Source organism: Papio anubis, chromosome 4 (assembly GCF_008728515.1).
Source record: "Papio anubis isolate 15944 chromosome 4, Panubis1.0, whole genome shotgun sequence".
Taxonomy (NCBI): domain Eukaryota; kingdom Metazoa; phylum Chordata; class Mammalia; order Primates; family Cercopithecidae; genus Papio; species Papio anubis.
In genome coordinates, this window is record NC_044979.1 from 130754098 (window position 1) to 130773128 (window position 19031).

Genomic DNA, 19031 nt, shown 5'->3' on the forward strand with positions numbered 1-19031 from the left:
TCTTGCATTATTTGTTTCATGACTTTCTTCTCTCTGTTCTCTCTGATTTTCTCATTAGTGGATGTTGAACCTACTGGACTCATCTGATTTCTTTTGATCTTTCCTCTCCTAATTTTCATTTCCTTTTTTTCTACTCTTTAGAACATTTCTCAATGCTATCTTCCAAATCTTTACTAAATTATTTATTTATATTTAATTTCTGTTTTATAAGAGATAGAGTCTTGCTATGTTGCCCAAGCTGGACTCTTAACTCCTAGGTTCAAGTGATCCTACTGTCATAGCCTCCTGAGTAGGTAGGACTACAGGTCTAACTTTTAACTTTTATTTTTTAGTCTATGATTTTTTTTTTTTTTTTTTTTTTGTGGTGGAGTCTCACTCTGTTGCCCAAGCTGGAGTGCAGTAGCACAATCTGGGCTCACTGTAATCTCTACGTCCAGGTTCAAGCAATTCTCCTGCCTCAGTCTCCCAAGTAGCTGGGATTAGAAGCATGAACCTCTATGCCCAGCTAATTTTTTCTTGTGTTTTTAGTAGAGACAGGGTTTCACCATGTTGGCCAGGCTGGTCTCGAACTCCTGACCTCAAATGATCCACCCACCTCAGCCTCCCAAAGTGCTGGGATTACAGGCATGAGCCACCGCACCTGGCCTTATGATTATTATCTTAATATATCTATTTGCTCTTGGTTTATGAACAAAACAAACATTCTATATCTCCTAAGTCATTTATTATAGTTTTAAAGTTTGTTGTTTCTGTTTACTGTTTTCCGCTGTTGTTAACATCTTTGACAACAAAGACTCTACTGAGATGTCTAGTGATTCTGCCTTTCCTTTCTTATTTTAGAGCAGGACTGCTTTATGTAAAAGGATGAAGCCTTATAACAGGCATGCCATACTAATAGTTAATGAGCAGAACCCAGCCATTTTGGGGTACCCCCAGCTGTCAGATCTATCAGCCTTTTCCTTAGGCTGAATAATTTTCTCTAAGTGGATTCTTCAAACTCTTGCTTACAGGAGTAATAGAGACTAGAGGGGTAATGGAGCTGGAAAGTCATCCCATTTCATATGCAGCCCTGTTATTCTCTGTCCAAGGCCACCTCTGTGAACCACAGTTCATCTTCTCCAGGGAGTAAACCTCCCATATTCTGCCAGATGAGAAAGGGCAGTCTCTGGCTGTGCAGAGTTGAAGAGAGGATCTGGAGACATAACTGCTAACTGCATTCCTTCTTTTCAAATCCCCCTCTAGCCGTCAGAAATGTCTGTCATCTCCAATTCCTGAGTCTCTGGGGGCTTCTGGCTAGACTGCATTCTTCAGCTCTCACCACCCCCACCCACCTTATGCGGGAGGCTGGGTCTCAGCTTCACCCAGCTTGCTCTGTCAGTTGCCATTACCATCCTCTTTCCATCTTCCAAAATTTTGTACATGTCTCTCTTCCCTGTGATCACTGCCTAACCTGTTGTGGGTTTTTTTCCTTCTAAGTTGCCATTCTCTCTATTCCTTTGCTATCATTTTAACAGGGTTTCAGGAAGGTTCACATACAAATGGTGTATGTTCAGGCCATCATGTTATATTACACAGCAATATCGGGCTATGGGTTCCTCCCTGAGTACGCCAAATCATACCCAACCAAGTGTGCTCCTTCTGTTCTCCTGCCTGGTCCACCCTTATCCCTCTCCCAATTTCAATTTTCCTTTATTTTTTTTCTTTTTGAGACAGAGTCTCACCTGTCACCCAGGCTGGAGTGCAGTGGCATGATCTCAGCTCACTGCAACCTCCACCTACCAGTTTCAAGCCATTCTCCTGCCTCAGCCTCCCAAGTAGCTGGGACCACAGGCGTGCACCACCATGCCCCGCTTCTGTTTTTGTATATTTCAGTAGAGATGCGGTTTCATCACATTGGCCAGGCTAGTCTTGAACTCCTGACCTCAGGCGATCTGCCCACCTTGGTCTCCCAAAGGGCTGGGATTACAGGCGTGAGCCACTGTGCTTAGCCCCCTCATCTTCAATTTTCTATCCCTTAATGGTCCTTCAGGCATTACTTCAAACAAGAAACTTTCTCAGACCCTCCCTGCACGTGCTGTGTGAATCTCTAGCCGGCATGTACCTTGTGCTGAACTGATCTGCTTGTTTATCTGTCTTCCTCCCTAGACAGGAAGTAAGTAGGCAAGGAGTATCCAATGGTCTATCTCCAGCGTGAAGAAAACTATCTGGCGCATAATAAGTGCTCAATAATACTTGTTCAACCAGCTCATTTCCAGTAACCTCGTTGTGGAGGCATTTTCATTCTTAGAGAAGTACAAAAAATAAGGCCATGTTTATTTGCCAATGTCCTAGTAAGAAAGGCTAATGAGAGAGCATCAGGAAATAAAAACAGACAGATGTTTTGGAGAGCCAAAGTCCAGGGACACAAAATAGCTTCCAGCAGGGGTGATGTATATTTTCCTAGTAATTCTAAGTGAGTATATGCTTATTCAGTAGAGAGAGATTTAACATGTTTCTCAGCTAATGCTGCAGATTTACATCCATTTAAGATAATTTTCCTTATCTCGAATCTATTTTTCTCAGGAACCAAGACACTTAACTGATTTGTACAAAATTCATTTGAGAAAGAAATAATCTACTTCAGGCAAGGACACACTCTAAATAGAGACACTACAAATCTAATAGAAAATGGAGAATCTGTTTGAGAATCGGAGGTGGAGTTCTGCCTGGAACATAGGGGCTTTCTCTCCAGCATCTTGACACTATGTCCAACCTCTTTTGTCTGTTTTACAAGCAGAAAATAAGTAATTCTTAAATCTGAGAGCACAAAACAAAGAACTCTCGTAATCCAACCAAGCTGCACACAAATAGTTTTTAGACAGTGTCTCACTCTCTTCTTCAGGCTGGAATGCAGTGGTGCCAGGACGGCTTACTGCAGCCTTGACCTCCCAGGCTCACGTGACCCTCAGCCTCAGGAGTAGCTAGGACTACAGGCATGTACCACCACCATACCTGGTTAATTTTTATATTTTTTGTAGAGACAACGCTTTGCCATGTTGCCCAGGCTGATGGGCTCAAGGATCTGCCCAAAGCAACTGGCTTCCCAAAGTGCTAGGATTATAGATGTGAGCCACTGTACTCAGACCCAATTTTTTTTTTTTTTTTTGAGATGGAGTTTCACTCTGTCGCCCAGGCTGGAGTGCAATGGCACAATCTTGGCTCACTGCAACCTCTGCCTCCCTAGTTCAAGCGATTTTCCTGCCTCAGCCACCTGAGTAGCTGGGATTACAGGCGCCCGCCACCGCACCCGGCCAATTTTTGTATTTTTAGTAGAGACAGGGTTTCACTATCTTGACCTGGCTGGTCTTGAACTCCTGACCTCATGATCCACCCTCCTCAGCCTCCCAAAGTGCTGGGATTACAGCCTCAAGTTTTTTAAAAGACAAGAATCTCATGCAAAAAAGTTTAAGTTGAAACAATAGCCTATCAGTTTGGCATTTTTTACATGCTAATACCCAGTATTGGAAGGGTCTAGTAAAATTCTAATAAGAGTAGAATTACTATAGATTTTCTGGAGGAAAATATTACAATATGTATCAAGAATCTCCAAAAATATCCCTCTACTATACACCTTTAGAAGTGTGGATTCAGAAAATAAATATCAAATTAATACAAATAAAGATATGAGTGAAAAAATATTCAATAGAAGGTTATATATAATAAAGAAAAATTGAAAATAACCTAAATTTCCAACAATGGAAACAGTTCATCATTAATAACATCAGAAAATACTCTTGATTTAATGTTAAATGAAAAAGGGAAAAAGTGAGATAACATACACTCATAACCTGTATAGAAAACTGACTCAAAGACAATATACAAAAACGTCAATAGATGCTGTCCCTAAGTCATGAGATCACGGTGATTTGTTTTAGAAAAACAAAAATCGAAACCATAATGAGATACCATTTCAACCAGTTATAATGGTTACTATTAAAAAGTAAAAAAAAAAAGACAGATGCTGGAGAGGTTGCAGAGAAAAGGTAATGGTTATACACTGCTGGTGAGAATGTAAATTACTTCAGCCATTGTAGAAAGCAATTTGGTGAAGTCTCAGAGAACTCAAAGCAGAACCATTTGACCCAGCAATCCCATTATTGGGTATATACCCAAAGGAATATAAATTGTTCTACCATAAAGACACGTGCACAGGTATGTTCATTACAGCACTATTCGCTGTAGCAAAGGAATGGAATCAACCTAAATGCCCATCAATAGTAGGCTGGATAAAGAAAATGTGGCACATATACACTATGGAATACTACGCAGCCATAAACGAGAATGGCATCATGTCCTTTGCAGCAACATGGATGGAGTTGGAGGCCATTATCCTAAGCAAACTTACTCAGAAACAGAAAACCAAATACCACCAGTTCTCACTTATAAGTGGGAGCTAAACACTGAGTACACATGGACACAAAAAGGGGGACAACAGACATGGGGCCTACTTGAAGGTGGAGGGAAGGAGAAGGGTGAGAATCAAGAAACTATCTATTCAGTACTATGCTTATTACCTGGACGATGAAATAATCTGTACGCTGAACCCCTGTGACATGCAATTAACCTATATAACAAACCTACACATGTTCCCCTGAACATAAAATAAACATCAAAAGAATAATAATGGCCGGGCATGGTGGCTCACACCTGTAATCCCAGCACTTTGGGAGGCCGAGGTGGGCGGATCACCTGAGGTCAGGAGTTTGAGATCAGCCTGACCAACGCGGTAAAATCCCGTCTCTACTAAAAATACAAAATTAGCCAGGCATGGTGCCACATGCCTGCAATCCCAGCTACTTGGGAGGCTGAGGCTGAGGCTGAGGCAGGAGAATCACTTAAACCCAGGAGGCAGAGGTTGTGGTGAGCTGAGATTGCACCATTGCACTCCAGCCTGGGCAACAAGAGTGACAAAAAAAAAAAAAAAGAAGAAGAAGAAAGAGGAGGAGAAGGAGAAGGAGGAGAAGGAGAAGGAGAAGGAGAGGAAGATGAAGAAGAAGAGGAAGAAGAAGGAGAAGGAGAAGGAGAGGAAGAGGAGAGGAGGAAGAAGGAAGAAGAAGAAGAAGAGAAGAAGAAGAAATAAAATATAAAGCTTTTTGTATTGAGGCTCTTTCTATGTTTCTGGAACACTTTGATAACAACTGAACGTGTTTGCTTAGGTAATCTCTCATAAGCAACAGGAGTACTAAGTGTATTTATTGAAGAGGAAACTAAAATAAAAACTCCCCCAAGAGTTACAAATAACAGTGGAAAATATCACAGACTTATGGGTCTACACCCATTCTGACGACCCATCAAGCTCCCTGAATGACTGAACCAGAACTTACTTGGTGGGACGATAATCCGGAATGGAACGGTCCAGTGAAATTTTCTCACTGAGGTAGGAATTGTAGCCATACTTCTCATGCGGTCCCTTAGCCTTTTCTTCTTCAGCTGGGGAAAGAGTAGCCGGAAGGCCCCCTTTACCCCGCCCACCATAACCTTCAATGAGCCCGAGGGATTTGGATAAGCCTAGAAAAAGTGGGAGAAAAAAGAATTATTAGAAAACCACCATACCAGGATGTATTACTCAATCTCTGCTGCAGTTTCAACAGAAATTTTAACATTACCTGTCACAGAAAAAATGATGTCCTCAATTTATCCCACTCAGGTATAGGCCCTGAAAACATTTGTATTAGAGGAAGGTCAAGGCCACAGAGCGTTCTGGTTAAAGTTTGGTTACCAATTAGAATCCTCTACCTCTGTCTCTACCAGAAAATACAAAAATTAGCTGGGCGTTGGGGTGCACGCCTATAGTCCCATCTACTCAAAAGGCTGAGGCAGGAGAATCTCTTGAACCCGGGAGATGGAGCTTGCAGTGAGCCGAGATTGCACCACTGCACTCCAGCCTGGGCGACCGAGTAAGACTCTGTCTCATAAAGAAAACCCAATAAATAAAAAAGAATCCTCCCTCTCCTTTTGGGAACTGGGATGAGATGGGGGTCTGTAAGAGGGAGAGACCCTCCACACTAGGAGAAATGAGGACGAAAGAGGACACAGGAAATGAGATAGAACGAGGGCCATTATTCATGCCTGTTTCCCTTTTGCTAGGAGGAACTACAGCAAGAAGAAATAGCACAGAATAAAAACAGCAAGTCCACAGATAACTGCCAAACTGCAGATGCTTTTCCTTCATTTGAACAGAAAGCGACATACAGATTGATTTTTATCCTGAGTTTAAAGGGTCCAACATTCTGACACAGCTCTTTCCCTAATGGTTTTATTTAAATTTTATCTAAATGGCAACAGGAAATACAAAATGTTTGAGAATAAATCACAGAGGAGAGGAAAAAACCCACACGGGTGATAACCGTGCCAAGCAGACTTGGAAGCCTCTGTAACAAGCCTCACTGAGCAATCTGCAAGCTCCCAGGATGGTGGCAGCTCTAAACCTATTATTCCATTATAGGATAAACAGCTTGATGGGCAATTTTTAAATCCTGGAGTTATGGGAGGTTTTACTACTTAACCAGAAAACTTTTGTTGTTAAGGGTTCTCATTGCCTTCCGCCATTTCAAATGTTCCAGCCACTCAGCACGCACACACACACACGCACACACACACTTTATCCATTTAAACGATGGAGATCCAATATCCAGCATTTCATTGCTGCCACTGACAGAAAGAAGAAGGACCAGCCTCCTTGGCTTTGACAGCCTGGGCAGCCAGAAGCACCCAGAAGGATCCAAATCTCCCACGAAGACATCCCCTAGGCAAGTCAAGAGCCAAGAAACCTGCTCCAGTCTTGAGATAGTTCTCCGTCACCTAGTGGCAAAGCTTGTATTCGCTCTCCTGCTTCTCTGAGAACAGAAATTTATTTTCTGTAATATCAAGATCAAAAGCAAAGATTGTGCGAGCACCTCAATCAATGTCAGACGAGCATCGTTTTTCTGCTTGAGAATCATTTCCACCGTCCAATATGTTCTTCAGGAATCCTGACGTCTTTTCTTGCTGCCCTCATTTCCATAGAGACCCTATGAGCGGAGAATTAGAGAACTCCAGCACTTTCTACCTGCTCCCTCATGTCGAATCTGCTGATGTGTAACAAATATTCCAATGACATCCCCTGAACTGCGCTCAAAACTCCACAAGGACTCTTCCCATGTTGAGTACAAACACCTGCGCTTGGTTTTAAAATCACTTGTGATGCAACATTACTAGTGGGAATGTACAGGTGTCCCGCCACTTTGGAAGACAGTTGGGCTGTTCTTCAAAATGCTTAATATAGGCTGGGTGTGGTGGCTCATGCCTGTAATCTCAGCACTTTGGGAGGCTGAAGCGATCACTTGAGGAGTTTAAGACCAGCTTGGCCAACACAGTGAAACCCAGTCTCTACTAAAAATACAAAAATTAGCCGAGTGTGGTGGTGTGCACCTGTAGTCCCAGCAACTTAGCAGGCTGAGGCAGGAGAATCACTGGAACCCAGGAGGCGGAGTCGCAATGAGCAAAGATCCCGCAGCTGCAGTCCAGCCTGGGTGACAGAGCAAGACTCTGTCTCAAAAACAAAAACAAAAAATGCTAAATATAGTTACCATATGACCCAGCAATTCCACTCCTAGGAAATTTCTACCCAGAAAAATGGAAACATTCATCCCCCAAAAAACTGGTGCACAAATGCTCACAGTTGCATTATTCTTATTAGCTAAATGTCCATCAGCTGATGAATGGAGAAACAAAATATAGTATCTCCAGACCAATGGGATATTGGGCAATATAAAAGAATGAAGTAGTGATACAAGCTATGACAAGAGTTAACTTTGAAAATGTTATGACAAGTAAATGAAGCTAGTCATGAAAGACCATGTAGTGATTCTATTTATGTGAAATGTACAGAACAGGTGAATCTGTAGAACCTGAAAGTAGATCCGCGGTTGCTTTCAGTAGGGAAAGGGGAACTTGGGGAGAAAGTGGACAGAGACTGTTAATATGTATAGGGCTTCTTCCTGGAGTAATGGGAATGTCACAGCATTAGATCATGGTGATTCGTGCACAAATTTGTGAAGATACTAAAAACCACTAAACCATATGCTTTTAAATAGATGAATGATATGAGCTGTATAAAATATCTCCATACGGCTGAGCGCTGTGGCTCACGCCTGTAATCCCAGCAATTTGGGAGGCCGAGGTGGGTGGATCACTTGAGATCAGGAGTTCGAGACCAGCCTGGACAACGTGTGAAACCCTGTATCTACTAAAAATACAAAAATTAGCCAGGTGTGGTGGAGCACATCTGTAATCCCAGCTACTCGGGAGGCTGAGGCAGAAGAATCATGAACCCAGCAGGTGGAGGTGGCAGTGAGCCAAGTTTGCGCCACTGCACTCTAACCTGGGCAACAAAGCAAGACTTCATCTCAAAAAAACAAAAATTCCCCCCAAAACTGAGATGTTAAGAGAAAAACACTTATGATAGACAATTCTATTCACAGCAAGATGAAAGGCCATCCAACATGAAAATTTTCCAGCAAAATACCTAAAAACGCTCAAGAAAACAATTTTAAAATATTTAAAGTATATAGCTGATCTTGCAAGAAAGAAAGGTAAGTTAAAATAGGAGTTGAGTCTATGTCTGCTCTCAGGGAGGGAGAGGATGGGTTGCTCATTAACTAAAAGCTGCAGTTTCAGAGCTCAAGCATGCACAGGATATGGGATTTTGGGTTCTCTTGAGAAATATCATTGAAACTGAAATATCTGCAAAAATTTAGGTCCCTGAAAGATTGGATTTTTTGTGTGTGTGTGTGCAAATCCAAGGAAACGCATAATGAGACAAACAAGAAGATAGTCTCTGGATGTGTTCAGAGTGGGGGTAAAAAAAATCCCAACCCAGGACTTGAGACCACACATGTGTTTGTCTAAATTTACACGGTCTCCAGAGGTTAGAGAATTGCCATTTAAAATTATAAGCTCTTAAAGAGAGTACTCAAGACAAATAGAAACACAGTCATAAAATCTAATTTTTAGTATTTTATATGGAGGAAGGAGCCCATCTAGGCAAAAGTGTCTGGGCCCACAAGAGTCATTCTACAGCCCTGGATCCCTTGACTTTAGCTTTTTATCTATAAGTGACAAACAAAGAAGGAAAGTAACAAGATCTGAAGTGTGGCCAATAACAGCACAAGGACTGAGCCCAGGCACTAACAGTAATGACAGCAACCATTTATTGAGTACCCACTGTGTGGTGGGCACTCTGCTCAATGTTTCACATTTATTTTACCATTGTTTCATCTAATCTCTTGACAAGCTCAGGGGGAAGGTATTATTACCTCTGTTTCACAAATGAGGACACTGGGTCTGAGAATGTAGGAACGCAGGAACTTTTCTTTTTTTAAGGGATGGTCTCACTCTGTCGCCCACGCTGGAGTGCAGTGGTATAATCACAGCGCATTCACTGCAGCTTTGAACTCCTAGGCTCAAGCAATCCTCCTGCCTCAGCCTCCCAAGTACCTGAAATTACAGGTGCGTGACACTAACCTAGCTAATTTTTTAAAACAGTGTGTATAGATGGGGTCTTGCTATGTGCCCCAGGCTGGTCTGGGACTCCTGGCCTCAACTGATTCTCCCACCTTGGCCTCCCAAAATGCTGGGATTACAGGCGTGAGCCACCACACCTGGTCAAATGTAGGAACTTTTTAAAGGTTCTGTGGCAGCTAAAGGAGGATAAAGCCTGGACTCTGAGGCAGATTATGAGACCCTGTTGCAGGATTCTTGCAGCAGTGTGTGCGAGAGACGGCAGGAAGCTTATTTTAAGGCAGCGGTCATAGTGATCAAATGGAATGGAGAGATTTGAGGGTTGTTTAAGAGATACCATCCCAGGGCAGGAGACAAACAAGTGCTAAGGGTGAGAGAGAAGGAGGAACTGAGCAAAACTGAGGTTTCCAGGTGAGTGATAACACTGCCTGAAAAGGCAGGGCATACAGAAGAGAGTGTGAGAAGGTAATGAGTTCCATTCTTCACATGTGGTACACGAGGCATCCATGGGACATCCAGATGGCATCAGAGTCCAGTGGAAACTTGAAGCACATGAGAATGGAGGCTCAGACAGCAGAGGAGGCCTGAGATACAAACCTCACTGCCATCAGGACAAGCAGGCTAGAGACGTGGCAGAGGGTGCAGAGAGGACAGCCCAGGAGCAAGAAGCAGAAGGATAGACAGTGTTCAGCAAGTGCTGACTGACTACCCTATCCCTTGTCTATTTCCACCAACAGGAGGAATTGCATCCTGCAAAACTTTTTTCTTTTCTGCTCTCTATGCCTGGCCTCTCACTTATGCTATATTTGAATCCAAAGACTTCAAGAGACTGAGACTTAGGAAGAGAGAAATATCTTAATAAGAAGCAAGCAGGCCAGGTGCAGAGGCTCATGCCTGTAATCCCAGTGCTTGGGAGGCCAAGACAGGGGAATTGCTTGAGCCCAGGAGTTGGAGACGAGCCTAGGCATCATAATGAGACCCGACACCATCTCTACAAAAAATAAACAAATTAGCCTGTGCCTATAGTCCCAGCTCCTTAAGAGGCTGAGGAGGTAGGATTGCTTGGGCTCAGGAGTTCAAGCCTGCAGTGAGCTACGATTACACCACTGCACTCCAGCCTGGATGACAGAGTGAGACCCTGTCTTTGAAAACAGATAAATAAAATAAAAAGTAAGAAGACCTCATCTCTGAAAAAAAAAAATAACTAAGTGTTCAAGCTTCCTGGTTGACTTCAGAAATCCATTTGTCCAGCCGGGCACGGTGGCTCATGCCTGTAATCCCAGCACTTTGGGAGGCCAAGGCGGGCATATCACTTGAAGTCAGGAGTTCAAGACCAGCCTGGTCAACATGGTGAAACCCTGTCTCTCCTAAAAATACAAAAGTTAACTGAGATTTGGGTGAGGACACAGCCAAACCATATCAGGTAGGATGCTGTATCTGTGAGGCTACAGACACAGCATCAAGACTTTCCTTTCTGGCAGGAGACAGCACACTCAGAAGGGGCAATTAAAGAGACGTGCAAAGTGTTACAGAGATTGTGAAGGGTTAAAGGAAACCAATAAGGAATAACAAGGGTTGGTGAATGACCCTAAGGCTAGCAACAGAGAGGGAAGCAATTACCACCCTAAGGTCTGCAGAGAGTTACTTGCAGTTACACACCCAGTTACTTGCTACAGGTGCAAGTAGCACCTGTAGTTCCAGCTACTTGCAAGGCTGAAGCAGGAGAATCACTTGAACCTGGGAAGTGGAGGCTGCAGTAAGCTGAGATCACACCACTGCACTCCAGCCTGGGCAGCAAAGCAGACTCACTAAAAATCATATACATATATATATATATATAATATTTTATATATATATATATATATACTCTCAATTTGTCTCTGCAGACCTTAGGGTGGTAATTGCTTCCCCCTCTGTTGCTAGCCTTAGGGTCATTCACCAACCCTTGTTATTCCTTATTGGTTTCCCTTAACCCTTCACAATCTCTGTAAATATTTTGGTAATGTCTCTTTAATTGCCCCTTCTGAGTGTGCTGTCTCCTGCCAGAAAGGAAAGTCTTGATGCTGTGTCTGTAGCCTCACAGATACAGCATCCTACCTGATATGGTTTGGCTGTGTCCTCACCCAAATCTCATTTTTAATTGTAGCTCCCATAATTCCCACATGTTGTGGGAGGGACCCAGTGGGAGATAATTGAATCCTGGGGGCAGTTTTCCCCATACTGTTCTCATGGTAGTCGATAAGCCTCATGAGAGCTGATGGTTTTATAAGGGGTTTCCCTTTCACTTGGCTCTCATCCTCTCTTGTCTGCCACCATGTAAGACGTGCCTTTTCCCTTCCACCATGATTATGAGGCTTCCCCAGCCATGTGAAACTGTAAGTCCACTAAATCTCTTTTTCTTTATAAATTACCCAGTCTTGGGTATGTCTTTATCAGCAGCGTGAAAAGAGACTAACACACTACCAATCACGACTGGAAGACTTCTCCTGTGGTCCCAAGTTTAGGTGCTCTCCTTAATGGCATAGATGGGGTCACCTCCAGTGCCTGACACACAGAGAGTTCTTAAAAACTGTTAGGTAGATGGATGAATAGAGATCAGATCTGGAGAACCAACTTGGGGCCATTTATTACAAACTGAGTATTTCACTTTTGAGAAAGCAAATTAAATATCCATATGGAAAGCATATAATAGGAGAAGAGGTGTTGAATATATTAAATATTGTAGTATATTCATATTCACAAAGAAGAGAATCTTCACTGATGAATGTCACAGAGAATTAAGCCTGAAAAGAGCCATTTGGTGTGGCAATGAAAGGCACTGGTGACCTCTGAGACAGTGTCAGTGAAGTAAGTGTTTCTAGGGTGATAAGGAAATGAGTCACCAGATACAGCTGTCACTCAGTGAGGATGCCCAGGCTGGAGCAGGTAGACATCTCATATTAAGAGTGTTTTTTAATTCAGCAAAAACCAACTAGAATATACAATGGAAATAAATCTATTTCTTAAAGTAACAAATATTACAGTATACCTAAGAATAACTTTAACCAGTAAGAAGAATACTTGAAAATGTTACTAAATGCAATAAAATAAGACATACATAAGTGGCAGAGAAGAACACGTCTTTGAGGTGGAAGTTGGAATGTTGGGAGATTGTTAGGAGATTCTCTCTCTCTCTCTCTCTCTCTCACTTTCTTTCTTTCGAGTTGGGGTCTCACTCTGTCACCCAGGCTGAAGTGTAGTGGAGTGATCTTACCTCACTGCACCCTCAAGCTACTGGGCTCAAGGGATCTTCCTTTTTCAGCCTCCTGAGAAGCTGGGAGTACAGTCATGCACCATCATGCATGGCTAATTTTCTTAACTTTTGTAGAGATGAGGTCTCCCTATGCTGCCCAAGCAGGTCCCGAACTCCTGGACTCAAGTGATTCCCCTGCCTCAGCTTCCCAAAGTGCTGAGATTACAGGCATGAGCCCCTGTGACCATCCACTGCCTTTTTAATGCACAGGTTTAACATAATTTCAAAGGGGATATTTTTTTTTTTCTGGAACACAACAAAACATTCTAAAATTAACCTACAAGAACACAGAGGTTAGAACATTTAGAATTTTTTAAAACACAAAAGACAGAAAAGGAGTTGCCTTCTCTGACATTAAGCTAGAAAATAAAGCAATAATCATCAAAGTGGCATGAAGACTGGGAGGAAATTTTAAATATACGTTGGGAAGTGAGGCTGTAAAATACATGTTTTCTCAGATAGTCATCCAGTTTTCCAAACATAAATAAAAATAACCTCCACTTTTGAAATTTTAGAAATTCCCTTCTAGTGCAGGCAAGCCAATGACTGATTTTTGCATGACATCTTGTGTGAATGATGGAGGAGCTCCATCTCACACGGAGACCAGAAATCCTCTGAGGGCCACACGGTTGATCACCGCTTAGCAAGAGCACATCACTCTGCTCATGTCTGTGGTTAACTTCAGCCCAAGCTACAAAGGCTCGATGGAGGTAGCAAAACGAAAGAGCCAAGGTTGTAAATCAACTCTGAGCTGCCTTCCCACCTTCCTTCATACAAATGAGGACATGATTTTCTCCAGGGTTACGGTGGAAACTTATGGGTTTACAGATAACCGGCATTATTCTTTTAGAAATAGAGATGGTACACACGATGGAGGCACAAACTCCAGGATAGATGGTGACCGCAGCAAAAGGCAATCTGGTGCCTTGTCAACTCATAAAGCTCCTCATCATCGCAGCAGCCCCAGCCCAGCATGCAGAAAATCTCTCTCTCTCTCTCTAAGCCAAGGAGCCAGCATGTCATGCGGCCTGTCTTCCACTGGGCAGGCATTTGTTTGGAAGTTTCTGCAGAGAGGCCAGAGCCCTCCTTCAGATCCACGTCTCAGGGAGATCCTACCTTATGCTAGATCATATGGAAGTCAATAAAACTCACAGACAATCCAGAAATTGCAGCCATAGGCTTAATAGTGAGCAACACTCCACGTTTACTCCTGGCCAACTTCAATGTATTCCTGGGGGGCTGAGGAGCCACCTCTCGGAATCCAGTGTGGTAATAAAGGTAAATATCTGAAAAATACAGTTTATCCTTCCAGCTATTAACACACACTGAAAAACTCCAATAATTACGAAGGTGAATTAATGGAATAGGAAAGGACAGCAAGATCAATGGAACACAAGAGCTTGTCAGAAAATACTGCCAAAAGAAAAGATAGCCCCATTTTGGATACAATTATTAGTGATAATTAGTTCAATTGACAAATGCCTATTAGACACAAAGCACTATAATAAGCACTTTAATTATTACATGTATACAAAATTTATGCTAGATGTGTGTGCTATATATTTTTTTAATTCACATGTATGTGTGTGTATGTATACAGGCATGCATATATATTTCTAAATTCATATATACATTAATATATATAATATTTTTTAAACTGTTACTCAAATGATTCTTGGTGCTAATTTTTTTTTTTTTTTTTTTTGAGACAACGTCTTACTCTGTCACCCAGGCTGGAGTGCAGTGGTGTGGTGTGACCTCGGCTCACTGCAATCTCCGCCTCCCAGGTTCAAACGATTCTCCTCCCAAGTAGCTGGGATTACAGGCATGCGCCACCACACCCAGCTAATTTTTTGTGTGTGTGTTTTTACTAGAGACCAAGTTAAGCCATGTTGCTCAGGCTAGTGTTGAACTCCTGAGCTCAGGTGATCTGCCCACCTCAACCTCCCAAAGTGTTAGTATTACAGGTGCTGGGCCTCTAGGTGTTAACTCTGAGTATCTCCTGACCCTATTCTCACCTCTCCATCTCTTCTGCCACCATCCAGGTGCAACCTCAAGCCATCACTTGCTTGAGTTATTGCAGGCAGCTCCTAACACCATCTTCGGAGTGAGCTTTCCGACATGCAAATATGAACACTGCTTGCTTGAAATTCATTAGTGCCTTCCTGCTGCCTATGGAAAATAATCCCAAAGTTTTCAAGTAATATGCAAAGCTGCTCATTAGTGGAGTCCTTGCCCAGCCTCATCCTCTGCTGCTTCCTTTGTTTAAGGTCCCCAAACCTTCTTCTGATGGTTCTAAAAAGCTGCTGCCCTTCAGGACCACTGCCAGTCTTCCCTGCTACTCAAGAGAGCCCCGCAAATCCTTTCTGGACACTATCCAACCCAGAAAGTCAGAGGCTGGTGAAAAATCTCAGCCACAGCATTTCTGATATCGTAGTCTATGTGCCTTTGACTGCTCACTCGCATGGGCACGGTCTCTTGTGAACAGGAAGGCATCTTTGTGTCTTGCACATAGCAAACACCTCGTAAATATCACACATACAATTGGACGGCTGAATGACCAAAGTGAGTCAACGAATGAATGAGTGCATTATAAACTGCACTGGCCAAATTTAGCATCATGTTCTACTGTGGATACGGAAATCTCCCGGTGACATGTCAGAAATGGGTAAGCGCCATCTTATTAACTCACGTCAAATCATCATTGATTCCCTAGTTCATAGATCAGTACGATGATCTTGATATTTGTTGACAACTGAATTATGATGATGATTTTGACATTTTCTCTCCTACATTTTCAGTGCTTCCCTGACATGATGTCCAAAGGTTATTAATACCTTGAATGAAATTGTAAGAGTTCAACTGTATTAGCTGCTTGGTGGAAAAGAATGGAATAAAATGTTCTTTAAGTGTAAGGACAATTAGTACACCTGTGGCCCAACTTAGAATCTTGGGTTGGAAGCAAGGAGAGGTCAGCTAGCCCCATACCCCATTTGGTGCAGAAATTGCAGAGACATAGCGTCCCAGTTTATACTGTATTTTCCCAGGGACAAAGAGTCCACCACCTTGTGGTACACTGCACTCCTGGTTTATAGTTCAAATAAATAAAATTTCAAAAATGGGTACCTTTGTTTCTTCTACCCAATGATCTTATTTTTTTCCTCTACATCAATCATGCAGATTACACTTTCATGTAATTTTCAAATATTACAAGACACTATGAAGACATATCATTATCATGTAATTTTCAAATATTGCAAGACATTATCAAGACATATCATTAACCTTCCTTTTATCTTCTTTTTTTTCCAGGCTAAACACACTCACTCCTTCAGCCTTCTTAATATGACCATGTTTTCATACTTTCCACAGTATCTCAGCCAGCTAGGGGTGCTATATCAAAATGCCATAGATGGAGAGGCTTCAACAACAGACCTTTATGTCTCATAGTTCTAGAGGCTGGGAAGTCCAAGATCAAGGTGAATGTGGATTTGGTTCTTGGTGAGGGCTCGCTTCCTGGCTTGCAGATGGCCTCATTCTTGCTATATCCTCACACGACAGAGAGAGGGAGAGCTTGTGTCTTTTCCTCTCCTATAAGGACTCCGATCCCATTGTAAGAGTTTCACCTTCATTACCTCAAATAAACCTGATTACCTCCCAAAGGCCTCATCTCCAAATACCATCGCAATGAGGCTTGGGGCTTCAAAATATGAATTTCGGGGCGGGGGGGCGGGACACAACTTGGTTTATAACACATGGCAATCCACTGTTAAATTCTGTCCTAGAAGGCAAAACAAGGGCTAAGAGGTCTCTAGATTTGTGCTTCCCTCAGAGCCACGAATACTGGAGGTATGTTTTTGCCCATTAACTGAACTGTTCATGTAGCATTTATAGTTCCAAGAGATATGAATCATTGTTAGACGCTTGAAGTGCCTTTGGAGCAAACTGTCTGTCCATAAATTTTCAAACAGTGGTTTTATTCAAAATGACATGCCTTACATGTATTATGAACTTTATACTTCCTGGAATCGCTCTACAAAGGTTATTTAATTTGATCCTCAGAACAGCTTTATCCACAGTCAGCAGATAAGAAAACTGAGGCCAGGCATGGTGGTTCACACCTGTAATCCCAGCACTTTGGGAGGCTGAGGCAGGAGGATCGCTTGAGGCTAGAAGTTAGAAACCAGCCTAGGCAACATAATGAGACCTGTCTCTACAAAAATAACAGAAGAAAATTAGTCAGGCATGGTGGCACACACCTGTAGTCCCAGCTACTTAGAAGACTGACGTGAGAGAGCTGCTTAAGCCCAGGAGGTTGAGGCTGCAGTGAGCCATGATTGTGCCACTGTACTCTAGCCTGGGTGTCAGAGCAAAACTCTGTCTCAAAAAAAAGAGGGAGGAAGGAAGGAAGGAAAGGAGAAAGGAGGGTGGGAGGGAAGGAGGGAGGGAGGGAATGGAAGGAAGGAAGGAAGGAAGGAAGGAAGGAAGGAAGGAAGGAAGGAAGGAAGGAAGGAAAGAAGGAGCTGGGTGTGGTAGCTTGTGCCTGTAATCCAAGCACTTTGGGGGCCAAGGCGGGCCAATCACTTGAGGTCAGGAGTTCAAGACCAGCCTGGCCAATATAGAGGCTGAGGCAGGAGAATTGCTTGAGCCTGGGAGGCGGAGGTTGCAGTGAGCTAAGATTGCACTATTGTACTCCAGCCTGGGTGACAGAGCAAGATTCAGTCTCAAGAAAAAGGAAGGAAGGGAGGGAGGGAGGGAGGGGAGAAAAACAAGCAGGAAGACAATGAAGAATGTTCTGAAGTGTTAGATCCAGAACCAGGGTCTCTGTATTTCAGGACATCAAGCATGCCTTAAGGCAATGCTCTCTCAGGTTTCATGCCACTGTGTTGGCGAGGCTCTCAAAGGCCTGAATCTCACTCTCAGCACCGAACAAACATTGCCACAAATATCCCCCTGTGTGAGGAGATGATAAACATGTATGTCTGTCTTGAACGGGCTCTGGCTGCTGATATGCCCAAGAGCGTCTGTGCAAAGAATATTTCTAACCAAATAAAGAAGAGTTTGGGAACCTTCAGAACCTTCTCAGAGCAGATGGATGAAAGGTTAATTGTGTTACTTAGCCTCCTAGCATTTGTAAAGCTGCTCAAGGGAGAAAAAGGCTGATCTAGGAGCAGGTAAGAAATAGGCTGAATTGAGGAGGCACTCTCCCTGCCAAAACCTAAGAAACTTGTCAGCATCAAACGTGTGCTTGACACTGTACACCAGGCCACATGCTGCATTTGCTCAGCAAATCTCAGTCTCAACAACTTTTGGAGAAAACTCGCTCTCCTCTACTGTGCTCCAAGCGCTCCTTCTGGGATTTTTATTCCTAATCAGAGGGGCTAAAGAGAAGGGACAGAGTGGGACACTAACCTTCATCAGTTCTCCCAAAAGCATGTACATTTCTGATACCACGTGGGCACATCCCCAATGATTACAGATTTTGAGTCACAACAATTCTGGTCATATCATGGAAGGTAAATTATAAAATCAGAAGGATAAGGAAGAGTAAGGCAGAACAAAAAAGGATCACCCTAATAAAATGTTGTTACCTTCCTCCCCTCTTCAAAATCATCAGTATTACACCTCCCACCACCACCACCATCATCTCTAATTAATTTAGAGAATCTGAAACAATAAAGCATCTGTTCTAAAAGAGGTATTCAGAAGCACTATCAATTTTAAACACACATCCAATTCTTCATAAAAAGACCCTCTTGGCAAGATCCCATTTACTTAGATGTAGATTTCTTCCTTTAAGAACTTATCTGAGGTCAGGCATGGTGGCTCACACCTGTAATCCCAGCGCTTTGGGAGGTCAAGGCAGGAGGACTGCCTGAGCCTAGGAGTTCAAGATCAGGCGGGGCAACATAGCAAGACTCCATCTCTACAAAAAAAACTTTTTTTTTTCCCCCAAAATTAGCTGGGCACAGCAACACGCACCTGTAGTCCCACCTACTTGGGAGGCTGAGGCAGGAGGATTGCTTGAGCCAAAGAGGTCAAGGCTGAAGTGAGCTATGATTGTGCCACTGTACTCCAGTCTTGGTGACAGAGCAAGACACTATCTCAATTAAAAAAAAATTACCCGAGGTGGCACGTTATATTTGTGTTCAGCAAATACATACTCTCAGACCTCTTCTTATGCACACAATTCAGGGGA

The 19031-nt window shown here is 42.9% G+C and overlaps 1 protein-coding gene across 1 annotated transcript in view; it reads right to left on the bottom strand.

The window, feature by feature from the left end:
• Window positions 1-19031, bottom strand: part of GALNT17 (polypeptide N-acetylgalactosaminyltransferase 17) — a 595450-nt gene that overhangs the window by 384488 nt on the left and 191931 nt on the right. The window contains exon 2 of the mRNA XM_017956661.3: window positions 5364-5547. Coding sequence (XP_017812150.1) covers window positions 5364-5547 — 184 coding nt within the window. The remainder of the gene's footprint in view (window positions 1-5363; window positions 5548-19031) is intronic.